Source organism: Diabrotica undecimpunctata, chromosome 1, assembly GCF_040954645.1.
Source record: "Diabrotica undecimpunctata isolate CICGRU chromosome 1, icDiaUnde3, whole genome shotgun sequence".
NCBI lineage: Eukaryota > Metazoa > Arthropoda > Insecta > Coleoptera > Chrysomelidae > Diabrotica > Diabrotica undecimpunctata.
The window spans coordinates 47,701,059-47,723,842 of NC_092803.1; the positions used below are offsets into that span (position 1 = coordinate 47,701,059).

At 32.5% G+C, this 22,784-nt stretch overlaps 1 protein-coding gene across 2 annotated transcripts in view; it reads left to right on the forward strand.

Moving 5' to 3' along the window:
• Nucleotides 1-22,369, forward strand: part of LOC140448866 (calpain-9-like) — a 172,409-nt gene extending 150,040 nt beyond the window's left edge. For both annotated transcript variants that reach the window (XM_072541993.1, XM_072541998.1), the window contains 6 exons: nt 3,188-3,345; nt 8,565-8,640; nt 8,740-8,964; nt 15,272-15,467; nt 18,534-18,589; nt 22,153-22,369. In XM_072541993.1, the coding sequence (XP_072398094.1) occupies nt 3,188-3,345; nt 8,565-8,640; nt 8,740-8,964; nt 15,272-15,467; nt 18,534-18,589; nt 22,153-22,179 (738 nt within the window). In that variant the 3' untranslated portion in view covers nt 22,180-22,369. The remainder of the gene's footprint in view (nt 1-3,187; nt 3,346-8,564; nt 8,641-8,739; nt 8,965-15,271; nt 15,468-18,533; nt 18,590-22,152) is intronic.
• The last annotated feature ends 415 nt before the right edge of the window (nt 22,370-22,784 follow it).

Genomic DNA, 22,784 nt, shown 5'->3' on the forward strand with positions numbered 1-22,784 from the left:
TTCGGAGCAAAACCTTCATTTGGTGTTGACCACAACACAAAAGAACTACTAGGTGTGGCAGTTTCTTGTAAAGTTTTCTGTGTATCACGAACTTCTAACTCTGATTCTGATTCTTCATCAGAAGTTTCGTGAAAATTATCTTTGCAGTCCTCGTCTGATTCCGATTCATCATCAGAAGGCTTATACATGTCATCACTACTTCCAGACTCGGAAAATGATAATTCTGCATAATATTGAAGTTCTTTCTGTGTAAGTGGCCTTTTCTTATCCATATCTAAAAATGACATGAATAAGACTAATGGTACACTTACATACCGTACTATAAGACTATTGGTACTTATTAGTACCATAGATTTTAAAAACAGTCAAATGTTTATTTTACTATAAATAAATAACAATCTAAATATACTTACTATAAAAAGACACAAAAACAAACAGTCTGTAAAATGATATAATACAATTTAACTATAATTTGTATCAAAAAACAATGTATTTATGCTGACTGTAGCAACCAACACATCTAAAACTCGCAAATTCTAGGTTAACTAAAATATTTTACGCGGCTACACGTGAACGTGACTCAAACGATGCAATGGAGAACTGACTGGTACATTTTTAAATAATATTTAACGGCAAAATATCACTTTAGGCTTGTATGCAAACATAGTGGTACACATATGTACCTGGAGTCTCGAAAGGGTTAACCAAAATCGTGCTCAATCATATAGACTAGACCGATATCATTTACGTAGTATAAGCAAAGAATATAACAGAACATATGGTATAACAAAAAATAATGAAAATATATTAGGATGTTTCGAAAGAAAAGTACTAAGACAAATCTATGGAGCAATGAATGACAATGGAGTGTGGAGAAGACTATACAACTTCGAACTTTATAGAATATACCAGGAACCTGATATCGTAAAACGTATTAAGATAGGACGTCTGAGGTGGATAAGTCATGTAATGCGGATGGAACAAAATGACCCATCTAGAAAAACGCTCCTTGATAAACCCATTGGTTAGAGAAGAAGAGGAAGACCCAGAACAAGGTTCCTTGATAACATCGATGAAGACATGAGAAATATGAGCATACGTGCTTGGCGGAGAAAGGCGATGGATAGGGACACTGGAGAGAAATTCTTGAGGAGGCTAGGACCCACGCAGGGTTGTAAAGCCAGAATGATGATGATGATGTGGTATAACAGAATCATGTGGTACCTAGAATAAAAAAAACTAATTATACCAGAACAATGCTTCAATGCGGTCACTTCATCTTATATAATCTTGTGGATCTTGAATCAAATATAGGAGGTGCCGGGAGACTTGAACGACTTTTTATATAAAGTATCATATTTTTTTATAAATGTAGTGTAGAGATTTAGTTATAATAAAAAAAGACTTTATTGATTTAAGTATACTTGGGTATTGTCACTTTTTCAATATAAAAATACTGTAAGATGCTATACATATGTATTATGTATTAAAAAAATGGGATATGTGTCAACTCTTCCCACCTTTAGGCACACTCGAACCAGGGTCTAGGGAGAGTTGCCAATTGTTTTTACAGAGGATAATAAAAATATTTTAGAGCTTAAATCACAACTGTATTTAAATTACAAAATGAAGTTATAATATAAAGGTACAGTTATTGTACTTCTCACAAACAAAAAAAAACATAAATCAACATATTCTTAAACGTTCTACAATCAACATAAGATTTGAACAATTATAACAAAAATAAACAATTAAACTTATAGCTTTTTAACTTTTTGTTTAAATTAACATCTATTCTTATATTTGGTGACATCAATTAGACTTTAATAATTACTTTCAGTCATAAGTTAATATGAGAAATAGACAAAGCGAAAAAAGCTCGGGTCCGTTTGGAAAAATATTCCCATAGAGATTTTCTTGCATAATTACTTTCATGTGATACCCCACAATCAATCAACAATTAATTTAATCAAGTTTTTTTTTAAACAAATTGTAACATTTAATTTTTTCGGCCCTTACAATTTTTTTTAGATTTTTTGAATTAATATTAACAAAAAATTATTATTTATTATTTCGCGCTTATTTCTACAATTCAAACCAGCAATGTGTTACCATACCAAAAATAGTATTTTTTACTTATGTTTTTGACACCTATTTTGTTCAGAATGATCCAAAAAATTAAAAAAAAAAAAAAGTTTTGCCAGTGCCGAAAAATTTTATTTTTACAATTTGTTCAACACCTTTTTGAAAGTTTTTATATGACTTATAAGTATATTACCCTTAAATTTCTTTTAAATGGTTGACTTTTTGGTGATAGACGAAAAAAAGTGACGAAAATTTGTTAATAACTAATTAAGTCCAAAAAATCGATAGGTTTTTGTTACAGAGGTCCATACTGCTCAAAACAACTGTCGTTTGACCGGCCGGTTCAGTGTCACAAACAGGGCGCTTTTTTTGCTTATTTCCCTGAACTATAAATAAACAAGGAGACCGTATCAAGGTTACGAGGGTACTAGGGCACGAGGGTCATAAGGGCAATGAAAAAACAGATGAAATGGCCAAAAAAGACTCACTAATGCCATTCATTTAGCCGGAACCCCTCTGCGGCTTTGCAAAGACAGTAACAAAAACGGCTACAAGAAAAGTGGGTAGCACACAATTTTTTTAAATGGTGGAGGAATTCATCAGGTTAAAGGCAGGTGAAACAGTTCATTATAGAACATTCCCCAAAATTTACAGCAGATCTAACCAGTAAAGATAGGACAACAGTCAACACCATAGTAGGTATGTTAACAGGGCACTGAAGCTGAATAGGCAGTTGAAGCTGATGGGATTGACAGATGATGATCTATGCAGATTCTGTCACCTAGAGAAAGAAACAGCAGAACACATTCTGTGTCAGGGGCCTGGCAAATGTGCGGTTTTTTACATTAGGCGAGGAAAAGCCACCGACAAAAAGCTACATGGTCTCATATAAAGGCTACATATTAGACCTTTTAAAAAGTGTCAGGCTAGAGAATGTAATCTAGGATTAGAAGACCACAATAGATCTGAAAAGGTCGCAGTGGAAAAGCCGCCTCATTCAATCTATCTATCAGTCAATAAGCATAATTTGGTTCAAATAGTATATGTTGGATCTTTTAAGCATGTGGATACAATATTTAATAAAAAACTATAATTGTTTCAGAAACCCTTAGACGTAACTAATCATTCTATAGCAAGAGAAGTGGTTACTTTCTTCACTTTACCATCAGGAGATTACATCGTTGTACCTCAAACCAACATCCCAAATTTAGAAGGAAAATTTTTATTGAGGATATTCACAGACGAACAGAGCGTTATATGGTAAGACGTAGAGTATACAATGTATTTTTTAAGTAATTGTAGTATTTTTTATGCTTTTTTCCATTCTTTTATTGGACGTACGGCTCCTTTCTCTTTTCCACTCGTGTCTGTTTCTTAAAATGCTCAGTGCCTTTTTCTTTTTCTAAGTATTCCCCATTTTGTTTTGCATAGTCATGTTATGTAATATTTTATCAGTTTGTTTCATATATCATTCATTTTTTAAATAGTTTTCTGTTTCTTCTTCATTAGAGGACAACGATGAATATTTGCTGCCTGTTCCGGCATCAAATTTCACTTCATATTTTCAAGGGGCGTAAATTTTTAGTTAGTCGATTTTTATTTGTTTTATTTATATGTTATTTTTATTTTCTTCTGTAGCAGATTATTTTCTTATTTAAAGAACAAATATTTAGTTCTTCGGAACTTCTACTAAAGATAATGCCATAAACTTGGTGGCAATATTCCTACTTTTTCTATTAATGATCACGTAGTCTATATTACAATTTCTTAAGCATTTATTACGGTTTTCATTGCACCTTATCATTTACTGTTTTTTATTATATATTATTTTTTCTTATAAGTCTAATTGGAAATCCACTCTAGTATCTTTCATGTTCATATCGCCTATTACATATTCATCCATCCATCCAATGGTGCTATAGCTTAAGTCAGACGTTGACCTCCTTCAGTAAGTTTCTCCAATGATTTTGATCTTTGCTTTTCTTTTTCGTGAACGTGTTTTTAGAAGATTTTTCTCTCCTATCTCTTCTTTGGCTTTCCAACAAGTATTAGTAATTTTTTGGGGATTCTGTTCTTATGTATCCAGATCACATGCCCTGCTCACAGTAGCGCTGCCTTAGACAAGGAAAGAGAGGGGACGCGTAATCGTATGGAACTAACTGAAGCCTAAACCGACACCAAAAAAGTTGCCAGGTCATATTTTATTTCTTTAGTAGATTGAGAATAATGGATATATATTAATAAATAGATTTTTTTCAAAATTTATAATTGAACACTGACATAATGATCACTTTTGAACATGATTTTATCATTAAATCTTTTTTAGTAGATTGATATAGTGCTTCAGTAAATCAGTAAATTGAAGTTGAAATCAGTAGATCTACTGAAAAATCAGTAAACCTGGTAACCCTGCGAGAGGTAGTAATGGGCAACGTACAGGCACCAAAACATGGCGGTCAAATCGAAATTGGCTTTACTTTTCAAAGGTTTATTAAATGAGCGTTACCTATCCTATTATTAGCATTAGCGCTATCTATTATAATCAGATCGCTGTAGTAAAAGAGAACAACGTCTTTTCAAATGAAATACAGATTGAGAGGGTCGTTAGGCAGGGCTGTGTCCTGCCTCCTACTTTGTTCAATTTGTATTCAGAGGAAATAATCCAGGAAGCACTAGAAGAACTAACTATGGGAATAAAAGTAAATGACCAATTGACCAATCTGACCAATCAATAATACATGGTTTGTCGACGACACATTTTTTATTAGCGGAATGTCTTAAGGATTTATAACAAATGGTTGACAGAGTGGTAGAAGTTAGTGAAGAAAATGGACCGTGCCTAAACACAAAAAAGACACAATTTATGGTAATTACAAAAGCCCAACAGCGCCAAGAAAACATAACAATGCATGGAGAACAAATTAGAAAAGTTGAAAAATATTAATATCTGGGTACAATTATTAACGAAAATAATGAGTACACAGAAGAGATTAAGGTAAGAATAGGACAGGCAAGAAATTCTTTCAACAAACTGAAAAAAGTAGGTACTCTGCAGAAGGGACATTTCAATTTCTTTAAAGACTTCTGAGATGCTACGTGTTCTCCGTATTATTTTATGGGTAGGATATGGGTTTTACAGAAGGATATTAAGAATAAGTTGGGTGGATAGAGTCACGAATGTCGAGGTGTTGAGAAGAATGGGAAAAGATAAAGAGGTTTTAAATACAATTAAAGTCAGAAAACTGCAATATCTGGGACATGTCATGAGGGGCGAACGTTATAACTTGTTGCAATTAATAATGCAAGGAAGAATACAGGGTAGAAGGAGTCGCGGAAAAAAAACGCATCTCCTGGTTAAACAATTTGAGACCTTGGTTTAACTGCACTTTTGCTGACCTCTTTAGAGCAGCGGTATCGAAAGTGCGAATTGCCATGATGGTTGCCAACCTTCTTAGAGAAGATGGCACATGAAGAAGAAGAAGAAGTTACCTGTCCTCTCTCTTTCCTTGTCTAAGGTCGCTGCAGTCTAGTGTATTGTGCTAATTTTGGTTTTATATATTTTTCGTACATTTCGACATTACGTTCAATTTGACAGTTGTTATTTTCACTGAGTGGCCCAATATCCTTAATAATATTTTTCTTTTCTAACACGTCTAATGCATTGACAGATTTATGTGTTATGACGCGTTTTGATTACATTTCCAAACTCTGATATTATTGTTATTGTTCTGAAGCTATTTTCTTGGGGCATCTACATGCAATTTTACTTTAAAATTAAATTTATTTAACGTTTTCGTTTCCTTTGATTGATTTTTATATGATTATTTCGATTAATATTATGGTCTTATAGCATTTTAATATAAACTAGTTTATCTAATAGTAATAAAAAAATTTAATCAAAAATACTGTATATTTCACGCTTCAATGTAGTTGACGGTAAGGGCATGGCTGTAATATTAGGTACACTTTGGTTTCATTTTTAGTCTCTTGACTAAATCATGATTAACATCTGATAAAAAAGAGATTTAGGCATCAAATGCCCGAAAATATTTTCAGACCATAATAATAAAAATATCTTCCCCATTATAACAATTAAACAAGTTCAAGTTATTTATTCATGTTAATATATACAATAAAGTACTTACATACGTCAAACATTGGTATAAAATATTGGTTCACAAATATGAGTTGAAAGTATAATCGCTAAAAAATATTATAAATATTATATATATATATATATATATATATATATATATGTAAGGGCCTGCGTAGCGCAAGCGGTAGGATGCTTAACTCGCAAGCCGGTGGTCCGGAGTTCGAATCCCAACGCCGGCAAGAACATCTAGACATTTTAAAAATGTCTATAGGCCCCAGGTCGACTCAGCCTGAATAAAAATGAGTACCTTGGGTAAAACCAGGGGTAATAATAGACGGTTGAAGCGTAGCACTGGCCATGTTACCTTCCTTGTATACCGTAGGCCCTAGATATAGCAGACTACCCTGCTATACTCCCAAAGCCGCGACAGCGGTATAAAACGGGAGACTATTATTATATATATGTAATTGCAGAAGGCAACTTGTTGTAAAATGTTATACCATAAAAGTTTGGTCCGTCTCTACTTCTTTGAAGCTTCGTGTAAGACAGCATTAAGGCATGTTTATTCCTGATATTATATTGGTGTACATCCTCATGTCTTTTATGACGATCTATACTGCAGAGCATAAAATTAGGGTCACCCTGTAATTTGAATTTATTTTAGAAATTATTATTATGTTTTAACTATTTTCGGTTGTAACAGTTTACTAACGGATTGCTTAAATAAAACAAGGTTTTTGTCCTTTAAAATTTATTGAAAGTAATGAAAATGAATAATTTTAATTTCATGAGCTTTTTGTGGAAATAAAAGAAATTTTAAAAACTTCAGTGGCAAGTATCTGACAAGTGGCTTCTTTAGTAATAATACCAGCTTGCAGGCGACAAGGAATGCTTTGGATCACATTCTACGGAAGATTGTTCCATTCCTGCACCAATATGTCGCTAAGCTTTCTTGAATTTCTGGGGCCAGCACATGACTCCGTAAACGTCTCTTCATCTTATCTCAACCTTTTTTATCGAATTCTGGACTGCTCGTCAAAATACTCAGTGATTAACCGAGCAGTGTGGAGACGTACATTTTCATTCATAATTGTTGCGTCGTCTCCACGAATATCTATATAGGGTAAAACATGGTCATCTAGAACCTGTGTCAGATACCTATGTACAATCAATGTTTCATTCTCGATAAAAACTAACTCCGTAAGAGCATCAAACGATATGGCTACCCATGTTATAACTGACCCTCCACCAAATGAAAGTTACTCGGCCACACATGCTTAAACTAATCTCTGGCTTGGACGTCGCCACACTCTTACACGTTTCTCTGAACCCGTAAGACGGAATCTAAATTTATAGGAAAATAATACATAACTCCAATCTTGTATTATCCAAGCCAAGTGTATTCAATCTGGCAATTCGGTGTTCACGGGAAAGTGACGGTCAAGTTACTCTAGTTCAAGAAGATAAACTAGCAGCTCGAAGTCGCCCCATAATTGTCCATTCACTTAAATTTACATTTCTCACTACTTGATGATGATTTTGAAGGGAAACTACCGTGACTCTTCGGTTCCACAAAGCACTAGAAATGACAAAGCGATCATCTCTAGTTGTTATACTTCTGCCTCGACCTGAATCAAATATTCAAGTAAGAAGACTGTTTTCTTCGTAACCTCACCATACTCGTTGTTCACTCGAGACTTACACCCACGGTTCATAGACTTACTACGGTTGCCTCTTTCGACTGGGGTGGGGATGCTTGAGTTACGTCACCAGAGTACACAAGAATACAAAACCCATTTATTCGCGATTGAAACTGAATGTAGAAGGCAGGTCGATTGCAGTGTTGATTGGTTGAAGGGGATGAATTACGTCACGAGAGTACAGTTTCGGGCTTAATGTTCATTGGTTAGACGGAAAGGGCAACCGTAGTAAGTCTACGAACCGTGACTTACACCAACGTTTCTTGTTGTTACCTTAAGTAAAAATTCAGCTGAGTGAAGATTTTACCTTCTAATCCCGCTATAGCCTTTAGTTAGTTTCGGGATTAGACCGCTTAGAATATAGCTACTTCTACACTATTAGACTTACTGACACTCCATGTGCACTATCTGTCTAGAAATATCGAGTTAGCGATAATGCTGGCGATACCTTTTCTAAATATTTCAACCTTACCTAAAGGTAAATTGATGAAGGCTTCTTTAATCTGGTTAATTATTGTCATAAAACGTAAAATGTGTTGGAATGTATGCTACTGTATGAGATGACAGTACTCCAGAGTACTGCAATGTATAGTGGTACAGTGATCTACAGACACAGTAGATTGAAGAGGGCATGAATTTGTTTCTGCTATTAAAGAAATGTTACTATATTTTATCAATTTTAGGGAAGTAAATGAAGATAATATGCTTATTAGAAACATTGCATCTGAGTTTATGGATCATTCAGGTTCATCCGTCGCGGTAAGTTTTTATAATTATTTTATCTAATATGCGCTTTTTTAAAAACTTTTTTTATAGAACTACTTAATATAATTTTTAATAATGTTTTTACTATTAAAGGGAGATGGTAAAGCAACGATAAATAAATTGCTGCTAAAATATTCATCTGAAATCGATGCTAGTCAATTACAGAAAATCCTGAAAACTCACTGGAAACTGTATCTATCGGAAAAACCAAGCTTAGAATTGTGTAAGAGTTTAATCATGCTAAGAGATTTTAACATTAGTGGGAAAATTAATCTGGCAGATTTACCAACATTGCTGCAAGTTTTACAACATTGGAGGGTGAGTTTTATACTTTTATCTTATTAACAAAAAGTTAAAGCTAGGATGTTGTATTTGTAATAATTCTATATAAAATCAAATATTACTTACAAATTCTTTCTTGTACAAGTAATGACGTAGACACGAACGTCCAACGATGTTTTATAAATATACGGTATGATTTAACGGTTAGCTTCTCACGATTCTTCTGTTTCAGGTAAGTTGTATCGATGATTGAACCTAGCACTTTTTTTGCACATTTATTTGTATTTTGTATCTTTAGAGATGATTCCATTCTCTTGTATGTTTTCTGTCAGTATTAATAATTTGATTTGATATGTATCGGGATGTTTGTATGCTTATTTCTAGAAGCATCTTGGATTGTGCTTTCTGGTTAAAAATTATAAAAAATTCCCTTTTTTTTTCTTCAGATGCCAAGTCTTTTGCGAACACGGCAATTTTGATCTTGCTTAATGCATTTCTGAATAGTTCGAGCGATTTGGGCAGGAAACAACTTCTGTCCACTAGTGTCTTCTCCGACCAGATCCCGCGTGCTGTCTATTTTTCCACGGATAATCATTTAAAGTAGACGGTACTTATCCTGTCAAGATATTTAAGTTTTCTTTATTTAATTGCTCTCACGATTTATTTCTTTTTTCCAATTCTGTAGAATATCTTGTAACATAATATACACCTGGGTGGATAGTGAGGATGTCCAGAAGTTGGGTATGATAACAATTGACCCAAGGGGACGTTTAGTCTTGGATCTAACGGAGGAATGAAAAATTCTAGGTTTAAGTAGGTTCACTCTGCAACATTTTCGAGAACTCGATATTCTGCGTACGAAAAGATTGGTTTAAGCAATTTACAAAAAATGACAAATATGCTAAACCTCTTTTTAAAATTAATATGCTTATATATACAAAAAAAGAAAAACAATTACACTTACCTTTTATGGTCGTTCTTCATACATACAAATTTAAACCGTTTTATAAATAAAGATGGATTTATCTAATGCTAAATATTTATTTCTCTCGATGACCTAGTAAAAGTGGTAAAAATTTTTGTGTTAATGATGATCTCAATAAAAAGACAATTTAAAACAGAAAAATCAAAATGTACCTTGGTCATTATCATATCACGATATGCCGTTATGAGAATTTAGGCTTCTTCTAAACTACGTACGTAAGCTGAGCAACTCTTTAGAATAGCTTAAGACAGAGACAGTTTCGCCATGTTAATCGCCAACGTCAAGCGGACTTGATAGGGCACGTTAAGAAGAAGATAAACTACGTAAAAATTTTAGTGTTATTTAAAAAAAACAAAGGTTACTAAACATACCAAAAATTTAAGGGACACGTCTTAAAAAAAATAACCTAAGCACTGAACTAAGTACATATGAAAAAACAAAAATAATAACAGGTATATTCCCTTTTTCACCATCAGAAAATATTTAGCAATGTGAATGGATCTGCTGTTACAGGTTATAAAAAAGGTAAAAACTTACTAGGAATTGTACTTTCACCATCAATAAAGATGAACTAATTGGCACTAACTTAAACGTTTCTTTTTTCTTTTCAACTTAAAAGCAAAAACATAGGATATAAATTTTATGATATACAGGGAAAAAACAGAATGCTACAACCTCTATGTAGGTGACATGTTCGGTTCAGGATATACCTGAATGTGTGTGTAGAATGTGTCCTTACACCTACACATTTCGAATGCTTATAGTTTTTTTTATGAGCGTGTCAGTCGGTGTCCAGGCCTTCGCACTATATAGTAAGATCGAAAAAAATAGCCGAGACTTTAATCGCCGAGACCGAAGACGAGCTCCAAAGATTGACACACATCTTCAATACAACAGCCAAGAAATACAATATAATATTATCAACAGAAAAAACCAAATGTATGACAACATCTAAATACCCACTACGATGTAAAATCGAAATTGATGAAAAAATAATAAAGCAGGAAGCAAGGTTTTTAATATCTGGGAATAGAAATAACTAGTTACGGAAATGTTGAAGAAGAACTACGACAACAAAGCTTAACAGCAAGTAAAGCTGCGGAATCTCTTAATGACACAATCTGGAAGAACAAATACCTAAGACAAGATACAAAAACAAAAATCTATAAAGCAGCAATTAGACCTATATTAACATACACGGCGGATACTATACCTGACATATCTAAAACGAGACAACTACTAGAAACAATTGAGATGAAAATACTCCGACGAATATTAGGAAAAAAGAAAAAGAATAAAGGAAAAAGACGATGCCACGAAATGGACGAAGAAGTATTGGCACACCAAGAAAAGGACGGTGCGATAATTTAAACAATTTAGGAGGTTAATATTGAAGAAGAACCAGGTTTTAAAGCCTACATACAAGAAGGAAGAAGAAGAAAAAGAGGGTAATTACGTAACTAAAATCTGATCATAATGATGAATAAAGTTTCGGTGAAACTTAAATTTACTTGATCTTAATATTATATTATATATAAAAATGTACCTATGGAGCCTAAGGGCTTAAAGTAAAATGTTAAAATTATATATTACGCTCTCCGCTTTCTGCTCTGCCTTAAAACTAACTTTGTTTTCACCAACTCATGGTATTTTCTTATATTGAAAAGTATTTGTTTCATATCCGTGTTGGAAAGTCTTGACGATTAAATGTTGCAGTGTTTTGTAGCATATTTTATTGTCACCTGATAACAGTCTTTGTCTGGACACTAAATAGAAAAAAATGTAGTAACGACATAAGCAGAATGGGGGAGACCCGTGTAGTCAAAATAGCATGAAATGTCACCAAGTGGCAGAAGTATTGCACCGCCGCGCAAAAGACGGAGTGAGAACCTTCCATAGGGGTATTAACCGCCAATGAACAAGCAGAATTGCTTATAAAGAGGAAGAAGAAGAAGAACCATTAAAAGATAATTTAAATTCTAAGAATAACTGGAGTTAAACATAAAGCACACAACATCCAAAATACACGAATCAGACGAGTAGTGCATCAATGAGGCGTCTTATCACCGCTATTATTTAATCTGCATTCGGAAAAAATTTAAAGCATTTAAAGCAGCATCTATCAATAAACGAGCAAGATAGGAAAATACTCATGAACATGAAAACACCTTTTAAAAGATCAAACCTTAGCCCTGAGCTCAGAATCCGAATGATCAGATGTTACGTTTCTCTGTCTTACTTTAGAGCTATGAAAGTTGGACAATGGACTCTAAAAAAAAATAATAAGAATTCTATGGATACAAAAAGTTAGCAGTGATAAGGTACTTTGAGGATAAGTAAACAAAAAAAACTATTAAGCACGATGAAAGAGGGGAAAATATAATACTTGGGTAATGATACAGGTGAAAGACATAAATTACTCCGAATCATACTAGAAGATAAATTATACGGGTGAAGATCAGTAAAAATACATGAAAAATGATTGCTGAAAGATCTAAGGAGATGGTTTGACCACTCAACCTGCACTAAAGACACTGATATCTTTAACTTGTTAATCCGTAAGAATTTAAAACTGTTAACAGTCCCATAAGTAAGTGGAGAAGAACAACAAAGTACAGCACAAAAAGTGGCCTGGTGGAAAATAACTGGGGTATATGTGCTATCTGAGAGATAAAGTATTCGAAATAACTTTTTTTATAATTGTGTTTATTTACATTCTACATCATTACAGAGTACTAAGTAAATGTGTTACAGGTTTTGGGCGTGAAGGAAAGATATCCAATGATGTTTCACCTTATTCCATTTTGGTTTAGTTTTGAAGTAGGTCTTAGGGCCAGGTTCTATCTAGTCTTCTTGTGGCTGGACCATTGTTGAATAATTCCCTTACAAGCTCATGTTCATGGTGAATGGTACGTTCATGTTGTGACTCCGTGGCTCGATGGATTTATCCTCTAATGAAAGGAATCTTTAAGTCCTAGTAAAGTGTTTGATTACTTACGTATCATGGTGCATCCACTATCGATCTTAGCACTTTAGACTAGAATCTTTGGATGATATTCAGCGACGTAAGCTTTGCACAACACCATAGGTGTAGTTCGTAGAACCAGACAGATTTGAGTACATATGGCTTTGTATAGTAGAATTTTGTTTTGGATGTTAAGTTTTGATTTACGTCCAAGGAGCCAATACATTTGCCGGAATTTTAAGTTGAGCTGTCTTCTTCTGGTCTGGATATGTTTCTTTCAAGTGAGACATTAGTCAAGATGGAGGACAAGGTAACTTGCGTCTGTTACTGTTGGTGTTCTCATATTTTCCTTTCTTACAGGTGGGCGTATGTTGTGGCGGTTGATAAATGTTATTTGAGTTGATTTTGTTTTGTTTACTTCTGTTCTTCATTTTGTATATCAATCACTGAGTATGTTCAGATGATGTTGCAGATTTTGTGAGGCTTGTGTGGGATCTTCATTTACAGCTAGTGTTGCTACGTCTTCAGCAAAGGAAGCGATTGTAGTATTATTAATCTCTGGTATATCGGCTGTGTAAAGTGAGGAAAGCAGCGGCCCTAGAACATTACCCTGTGGGACTCCGGAGTTGGTAGGGCAGAGGTTGGATTGTTGGTCTTTGAATTTTATAGAGAAATATCTATTTGATATGTAGGATTTAAGGAGGAGGAAATAGTACTGGATAGTGCTATTTTTATTTTGTGCCAGACTTTGTCAAACGCTTGTGAGATGTCTAGAAATATAGCGTTGCAGAATTTCTTTTCTTCAAGACTTTTTGATTATTCGAAATAATGAAATATAAAATTTTACATTCGAATTCTGCATTGGGTACTATGACGACATATTACCTGTTTCGGTAAGCATATGGTATCTGTCTAGTTCTTCTACTCACTTAGGAGGCGGAAGTTGTTACCGACAACGTTAGAATCTGTACACTGTAACTTTCTTACGAGTAGGGTATAAAAGATTGACTGATAACGAAATTGCTTATACTCTTACTAAAAATGGAGCTAATATTTCCTTTACAAGACCAAACTACGGTGTCCCAAAAAGCCACAGCGAGGAAAAATGATATTCCAGACCAAACGCAAACAAAAAGTTATTGCAAACTTCTATCGCTCCCCTAAAATACCTTTAGAGCTTCAGAAAACTAAACACACTAGAATAATGGTATTCTCACTCAACACTTCTTGCTAAAATATCATCTCGGTAAGATGCCCAATTGTACAGAGCAACAGTTTGTGAAAATGCAGAGGAAACGGCAGAGCATATTTGCATTTGCAGGATAAATGTTCGCTAACGCCTTAAATACCCAGTACAGGTCTTTGAGAGCATGGTCAGGTCACAAACGTAACTACAAAACAAAAAATTAATTTTACTTGTAAGTCTAGATCTTTTGTAATAAAACAGATATATGTAGGATAACAGATCTTTCAAGTCGAAGTAATGAAAAGTCTAATAGGCCAAAAAACCCTTTTGAAATCTTTAACTATATTTTAATTTGATACAAATTGGTATCAAATGATTACAAGGCTTTATTTTGGGAAAAGTTTTGTACTTAAATTGTTTTAAAATAAATCATAATATCATTGCTACTTTTAGTTGCCATAAGTTAAAAGGAAACTAATAATGAAAAAAAAAAGTAAAAAGAAAATACCAGAAAATATTAAAAAATATATGGCCATTATCATCAATCCCAGCTTTGATGAAAGTTACATAAAAAACGACAAGAAAAAAGTTGGAATTCAATATAAAAATAGGTACATAAAAAAAATAAAAAAAAAAAGAATAAATAAAAAAAAATTAAAAAAAGAATAAATAAAAAAAAATAAAAAAAAAATAAAAAAATAAAATAAAAAAAAACACACAAAGAGGGCCTAAACCTCCGAGGTGTTGAACCGGGTTTATGCCCTAGCGCTGTGTAAAAAAATAAAATATATATATATATATATATATATATATATATATATATATATCTAATTTAATAGTTATTAGTAGTATTAGTATTTAGTATAGCATAAAAACAAACAAAAACGCTCACCAAAATATATATGTAAGTACCTGTATAATATATGTGTGAATTACTATTGTAAATCATTATTATCAAATAGGTTATAAATATAATGAGTATAAGAGATATAATTATAAGAGTAATTTTAGTTCGGCTAATGGATTAAGTCCACAGTCAAAAGAAACCAACAGCACACACACACACACAATATAAAAATACAATACAAATCAATAATTGGAATCAAATACGAACAAATATAGCATGCAATTCCAGATTCCAAATGTGTGATTATTTTTAATGTTATTACCGAAACACTAAATTTATTAAATTTTTCTTTATTTTTAGTTAGCTTTTCAAAGATTTGAAAAAAGTCACCACTGCGGCAAAACATCCAGTTATCACCTAAGGGCATTATTATGGGAGCTTGGCTGTACTGTCAGTAATAAAGTGTTAGAATGTTTAATTCTGAGATTTGCCAAAGATCGAGTATTAACTGCAGAAAATTATATTATGGCTTTAGTACGCTTACATCTTTCACATGGTAAGTTTTAAATACTAATCAATACTAGCAATTAAAAGATTTTAATCCAATTAGACTTAGTATATTTTTCGCCAAGAATAGCTATAATTTTCTCCTTTTCCTTTTCGTGTTTTTTTAGTTAAATGCTTGGCTACGATAAGTATAATATTATTTCTGCTTTACACCGACACCTACGAATTAATCAGTTCAGTAAAGGTACAATCTAAGAAGTATATTAAAAAAATTTTATCAAAGTAACCTAGATAAGATAATATTCTTCATTTATTTTACATGGTAGGATATTAAATGTCTAATACAGAAGTAAAAAACTTCAAAATGTTGTATCTTCTTCTTTTGGTGCCTATCCTCCGTGGATGTTGGCAATCACGTTGGTCCATACAACTTTGTTGACAGCTGCTCTAAATAGATGTATGGTAGTCATTCCTGCCCACTGTCTGATGTTCTTCAACCACGATGTCCTTCTGCGCCCTTGAGATCTTTTGCCTTCTATCTTGCCTTGTAAAATTGTTGAATTAGTTGATACTTCTCATTGCGCATCACATGCCCTAAGTATGTCGTCTCTCTGATTTTCATGATACGCATAATTTCCAGATCTTTATTCATACGTTGTATTACGGTGTTGTTTGTAACATGATGGATATAGGAAATTCTGAGCATCCGGCCGTAGCACTACATTTCGAAGGCTTCTAATCGTTTGGATGTTGCCTCCATCAAGGTCCAGGCTTCAACTCCATATAAAAGTGTAGAGAATACATCGTCGGTGATAAAATGCAGGCCTGACGTACTTCCCACTTTATCGTGAATTCTTGTGTTTCGTTGTCTACTCGTACAGTTGCCCTTTGATGTAAGTATAAATTTTTAATTAGGCGTAAACCTTTGTCGTCACTACTAGATACTACTAGACTAGATTCTTTCAGTATCTGAAATAATTTTTAATGTTGCACCTTGTCAAATGCTTTTTCAAAGCATGCGTAGACTTCGCAATTTACGTCTCGAGCTCTTTGTATCAACACTTGTATGGAAAAGAGGGCCTCTCGCGTTCCCATTCCGCTTTTAAACCCAAACTGAACACTGCTAATGTTTTCTTCAAGTTTTCTATTTATGCGAGAGTGAATAACAGAAAGAAGGATTTTGAGTGCATGGCTCATTAAGCTTATATTTCTGTAATCAGAGCATCTGGTGGCATTTGCCTTTTTGGGGAGAGGGATGAAGGTGGACACTAGCCAATCTGTAGGAAATTCTGCAGTTTCATAGATTTTGTTCAGTAGACTCGTTAGGAGTTTGAGTTGGTTGTTTTTAAATAGTTTCAATATTTCAGCTTGTATGTTATCAGGTCCAGGTGCTTTGTTGGTTTTTAGTCTTTTTATTGCATAGTTACTTCACTGAGCGTTATTTCTGGTCCTGAACATCCAGAAACATTGACTTCTGTCTCTTGCTCTTCCTTAAATAATTCTTCCATGTATTGCCTCCATCTCTCAAGTATTCTCTTTCTTTAAGAGAATATACTTTCTCAAGTATATTCTTTCATTAGCTCTAATACTTCTTGTCTCATCCATGGCTGTTTCTTTATATTGTTTTCTGGTTTAAGTTTATTATCTACCACTGAATTACAGATATTTTTGATTTTATTCCACATATTATCCACACTTATGATTTCTTGATTAATATCTCAGATTACCATGCTACAAATTTTGCATATTGGTATAAAAACATTTTTTTTATATATCAATATACAAAATTTTGAAGTTTTTTACTTCTGTATTAGTTTTTTAACTATGGTATACAGCCAACTACTGGGATTTTCCCATTAATTTGATATTAAATGTGTTAAAAATTACACTGTTTTGTATGCACTGGTTTAGTACACAATTGAGTCAATTAATTTAATTTGAAAATTAAATATTTTTTAGCCACCTTGTGTAAATAATTATATATAAAAAACTATGAAAGATTTCAAAAATCCAAATAACAAATTATGGTCAGTTTTGACATCTTGTATACCTAAGACTCTTCCGCCGTGACTGTTTAAAATATAAAAATGTTAATAACTCTTTTTATTGCACTCTAATACAATAGTTGAACTAATAATAGCAAAAATCCAACATTGTATTTATATGAAATTATATTTATATGAAATTATGAAAATATAAATAAATATCATTTGATAATAAATTTAACTATTATATAAACAAAATAAGATGTTTAAAAAGTTATTAAAAATATTTTTAAAATTGCAATAATATATTTAAAATTTAATAAAGTAATTTTAGTATTTATTTATTATTTATATTATAACAAATTGAATAAATTATTATGTTTGCACCTAACGCTACCTGTTAACGTATTAACTAAGCATACGTTGTTTACATAATATGACCAACCTGTCAAATTCAGACCAAATATTAATAATAAATTATAAATAAATATAATTTAATAGGAAATTTAATTATTATATAAACTAAATAATATGTTTAAAAATAATAATTGTATTTATATGAAATTATTTTAAAACGAGAAATATTATAAAACTTTAAACAGATGATTCAGTTGTTATTAATCAGATGATATTTATGACTGATATTAAATTTTGACAATCGTTACGAATCGAATCTTTTAGTGACAGATATTCGTTTAATTTTTTACTTTTCATTTAATGTCTATATTTTGTTAGTTATTTTTCATGTAGTTTTTTCAACCCGTGACGACGCCGTCTCGTGGTGCTAGTTCCCTGAATCCCGCCTCAGCATTTTACTGTAGATAAAAAAAAAGTAATACAACACCAGTATAGAAGCTTCGCTTCAATAGAAATCGACCTATCTTGGGATTTGTCTCCAGAGCCGCCTATTCTCGAAGAATGAATTTCTTACATGATTTTGTACATCTCTCTCTCTCTCTTTCTCTCTCTTGCTCTCTCTTGCTCTCTCTCTCTCTCTCTCTCTCTCTCTCTCTCTCTTTCTCTTAAATGTAACTAAAATAAAATTAACAGAGAATAATAGGAAAATATTTAAAACATATTCTTAATTAATATTGATCAGTATTGACTAAATTCATATTTATTTTTTACAGACAGGTATCATAATCTGGATACAAAAACAAAGAGCAATCCTCTAACTTTAGAAGAGGTAAGTATTTATCGTTATTTATATTCATTTAAAACGAGAAAGACAGTTAAGATTTGATTTCACGTATAGTGCGTCTGTATATCCGCTTATACGTATTTTACCCTAAAAGGGATCATCAGAACGGAATTTGGTTTCGAAAAATTAGTTTACGGATTTATTATCAGATGTCGCTATTTGCGTCCATACGAATCCATGTTAGAGTTGCTTCCCAAGACAGGAAAGATTCATTTTCACGTTCAGAGCGTCTGTGAATATCCGTTCTGATGATCCCTTTTAGGATGAAATACGTATAAGCGGATATACAGATGCACTATACGTGAAATCAAATCTTAACTGTCTTTTTCCTTTTATTCCGGTATACTCTTTACGAGTACTAGAAACCAATTCGCAAGGATTTTTGCTTAGTTGAGGAGATATGTTGTGGAATGCAATTTTAGATTTCCCATGTCTCTAATAACATCTTTATCAACGTCTGTTTTGCCTTGCAATTCTTAGAAGGCACAGATTAAAGCAAAAATCTGAATTTGGTTTCGAAAAATTAGTTTGCGGATTTATATTCATTTAATTATCAGATTTATATGCTAGTGCCAATTTATGCCATCTATATCTTCGCAACTTCAATATTCTAAATTCTTTGTTTTAATAAACATCTTTAGAAAAATATAATATGATTATATGGGAAGAAATTAAATTAACTAGTCTAGGTTTTTTGGTGCGTAGATTCGATTTTTAGAGCTTACCAGGATAAAAACCAGTCAGATAATTTGAAGTCTATACGGCAAAAACGATGAAGGTTACTTTTATTTCATTTTGTATAAAACTTAATTTTAAAGTTCAAATACTAATTTTAAAATGTTCTAATATAAATTTTAAGTCAAACTGTTTTTCAGTGGGTCTATAATTTATCGGTGAAAACGATAAAAATATTCTTAGACTGTTATGTTTTTTCAATTTTTTTATTGTTGATGATTTGATCGAAAATACACAAAAAAATGACAAAAACGGTATGTCATTAAAACAATAACCAAAAGAATGCAAGTCGAAAATAAAATTATGTAACTACCACTACTACCTAAACATAGCAATAATTGTCTTTTTTATATTATTTTTTTTAGCACATTTTTTTGCAGCTTGTCTCTTCTTTACAAGACTAACTTTTGTCCTTTGTTCCGTTGTGTTGTGAGCGAGGCTATTGAAAATATGTTTGGCAGCATTACCACAAAACTGCTTAAGGTGTTGTAAGTCCTTCCACTTTTCCAAACTAATTGGCAAAAAATCTGAAAGACAAAATAATGAAGAAAAGTGGGTATAAATAAGAATTTATTACCTATATAACTTCTGTTAGGTAAAAAAAATTCTTGGGTTCCTGCCATATCATCAGTTGGTATACTATTATTGGTACGAATCACACAAATTTCGAAAGGCCCATTGTAGCTTGTTCTAAATGAAATATATTGAGGATGAATGGCTTCACAAACTATTTCTCGAATAGGTCTGATAACAAATGGGCATTTTGTTTTAAAACTGGATGAAAGAAACTGGGCCTGCGCAGCGCAAGCGGTAGGATGTTTGCCTCGCATGCCAGTGGTCCGGAGTTCGAATCCTACCGCCGGCAAGAATAACTAGACATTTTTAAAAATGTCTATAGGCCCCAGGTCACTCAGCCTGAATAAAATGTGTACCTTGGGTAAAACCAGGGGTAATAATAGGCGGTTGAAGCGTAGCACTGGCCATGTTACCTTCCTTGTATACCGTAGGCCCTAGATATAGCAGACTACCCTGCTATACTCCCAAAGCCGCGAAGCGGTATAAAAGCGAAGCACTTACAATCTGGCCCTATTTCGTGTGAACTTAACCTCAATTGCTTCATAACATCACATAACCTTCCACTACTTCTTTTTCTCTTCTTAGGTCCCACGTTTAAGTTCTGCAAAGTACTTTCATCACTGATGTCAGAATTTACAGTCTCTGTCTTTCTTTCCATTATAATATATTAAAATACACTACTACTTACATATTTGACGATGGACATAAACAAAACAGACTCTAAGCAACCTAAACCGCATACTTGCACGTGTACGAGACGAATGACTAATCTTTTTAAATTTAACCGTGCGTTGTATAGTGACCGAAGCAGAAAAACTTACAACGTTTTTGCAGTGTTTCACACGGACTTTCAGTGTTTTTGTCGTGGATGAGATTATTTAGATTGTGAATAACTCTTAAGACTTACAGCGATACTGCCAAGCAGCCCAGGCGAATCGAATCTACTTTTTATAAGTAGTTTTTTGGTACAATATTTCCTTTTACCATAAAAATTGACTTTCAACGTTTTTGCTATGTAGGCTTCATTTGTTATTAACAATTTAATTGTTTAAGTGATTGTATGTCCTAAACTATTAGAGATATTTAGTTTTACCGAAATAAAAATTTATAACTATTAAACATTAAAAATTTAACTAAAAAGTTGTAAACTAATTTGTTTATAAGAGATTTAAACAGAATTAAGTTATGTACTTTGAAAATCTGGTTAATGGAAGTTATATAACAACTCAAAACTTTTCAAAAAAGATATGTAACTTTTAATAACACGATCTGAGGCGAATGGTCAGCTAGCAGGGAATGCGGGTGCGCGTAAATCAGTTTTCAATAACTCCGCAAAAAATTAGCATAAAAACATTTAGTAATGCTTAAATTGCTCATTTTGAGTTGTTCTATAACTTTCTTTAGCCATTAACCAAACTGTCAACATATATGGCTCAATTTTGTTTAAAACTCCTATAAACAATTTAATTTGTCTTTTTACGACTTTTTAACGAAAATTTTAACTTAACTGCTGTAACTGTAACTGTTTCATTTATAATGATAAAATATACATCTCTAAATCTACATGATTTTACCTATATATTGGTTTTTTTAGTTTATTAAAAGTGTATAAAGTTTATAGCTTAATTTTGTTTAAATCTCTTATAAACAAACTAGTTCGACTCTTTTAGTGAAATTTTTAATGTTTAATTGTAACTTTTTCATTAATAAATGTAAAGTGGTTTTGCAAAGTATTTTTAAAGTTCAAGCAATTACCTATAAAATGAGGGGGATTTGAAGGTTATTCGCACGTATGAAAGCTGAGTTATACTTGAAAAAGCCCCACCGAATGCCTATTTTGCAAATGTTTTTCACGAAATTTGTTATAACTCTGGATTTAACAATCGAATCAAAGTTAGCCAGACGTCATTTTGTTAATTTTTTGAAAAGGAACAATTATCATTTTGGTATAATTAAATATCTCGAGTATTTAATCAATTAAATTGTTAATAACAAATTATCTGACGGGTTTTCAGCATGGTACCCTAGAAAAAAATCGAATTTACGCACTAAAAAACAAAAAAAAAACGTCAATGTACCGAGGGGACATAAAAGTGCATGCTCAACCCCGCCCCTGGCGCCTAGACTAAATAGGTATTTGTGCTGGTAGAAAGTTTTTGACAATTTTTGTTTTTGCAAACAATCTTATAAACCTGTTATAACTTGTATAATGTTGCTCATAATTTTTTTATTTTCAGATGATCCTAATGACCATTTACTCATGAAACACACGTGTGTATACAAGACTAAACCAAAAACTAATGTATATGAAAGTTGAAATATTTGGTTAAGTGACTATTTTAAAAAACCAAAGAAATTGTGTACAAGATTCTTATGTTAAACGATTTTATTTGTTGTTTTTATTTATAAATATATTTATCTTTATTTATTATACACTAAAATTTATTATTTTTTATTTACATATTTCCTTATAGATACCTACGTTTTTACTTAGAAATGTTTTATGAATTAGTAAAATTTACAATAAAATAGTTATTCTTCAAAATATCTTAACCTTTTAATGGATCACTAGCGGACCAACTCGACATCGAGTTTTGATGTAAGTTTTGCTGATATTTAAGAGGGGCGGAGTCTAACGATCGTTTCCGTCGCCTGGTGTAAATGTTCCAAAAATCCTAAAAATAAACTGTATCGACGCCAATTTTTTTAAATTGAAAATCGATACAGTAGTTCTTTAGGATTTTCAGGAAGATTTACATTAGGAAACGGAAACAATATGATTGTTAGACTCCGCCCCTCTTAAATAAAAAACGGAAGTAAAACCGGACGTAACTTTTTTTTTGCATATTTTAGATTGTAAAATGCACGT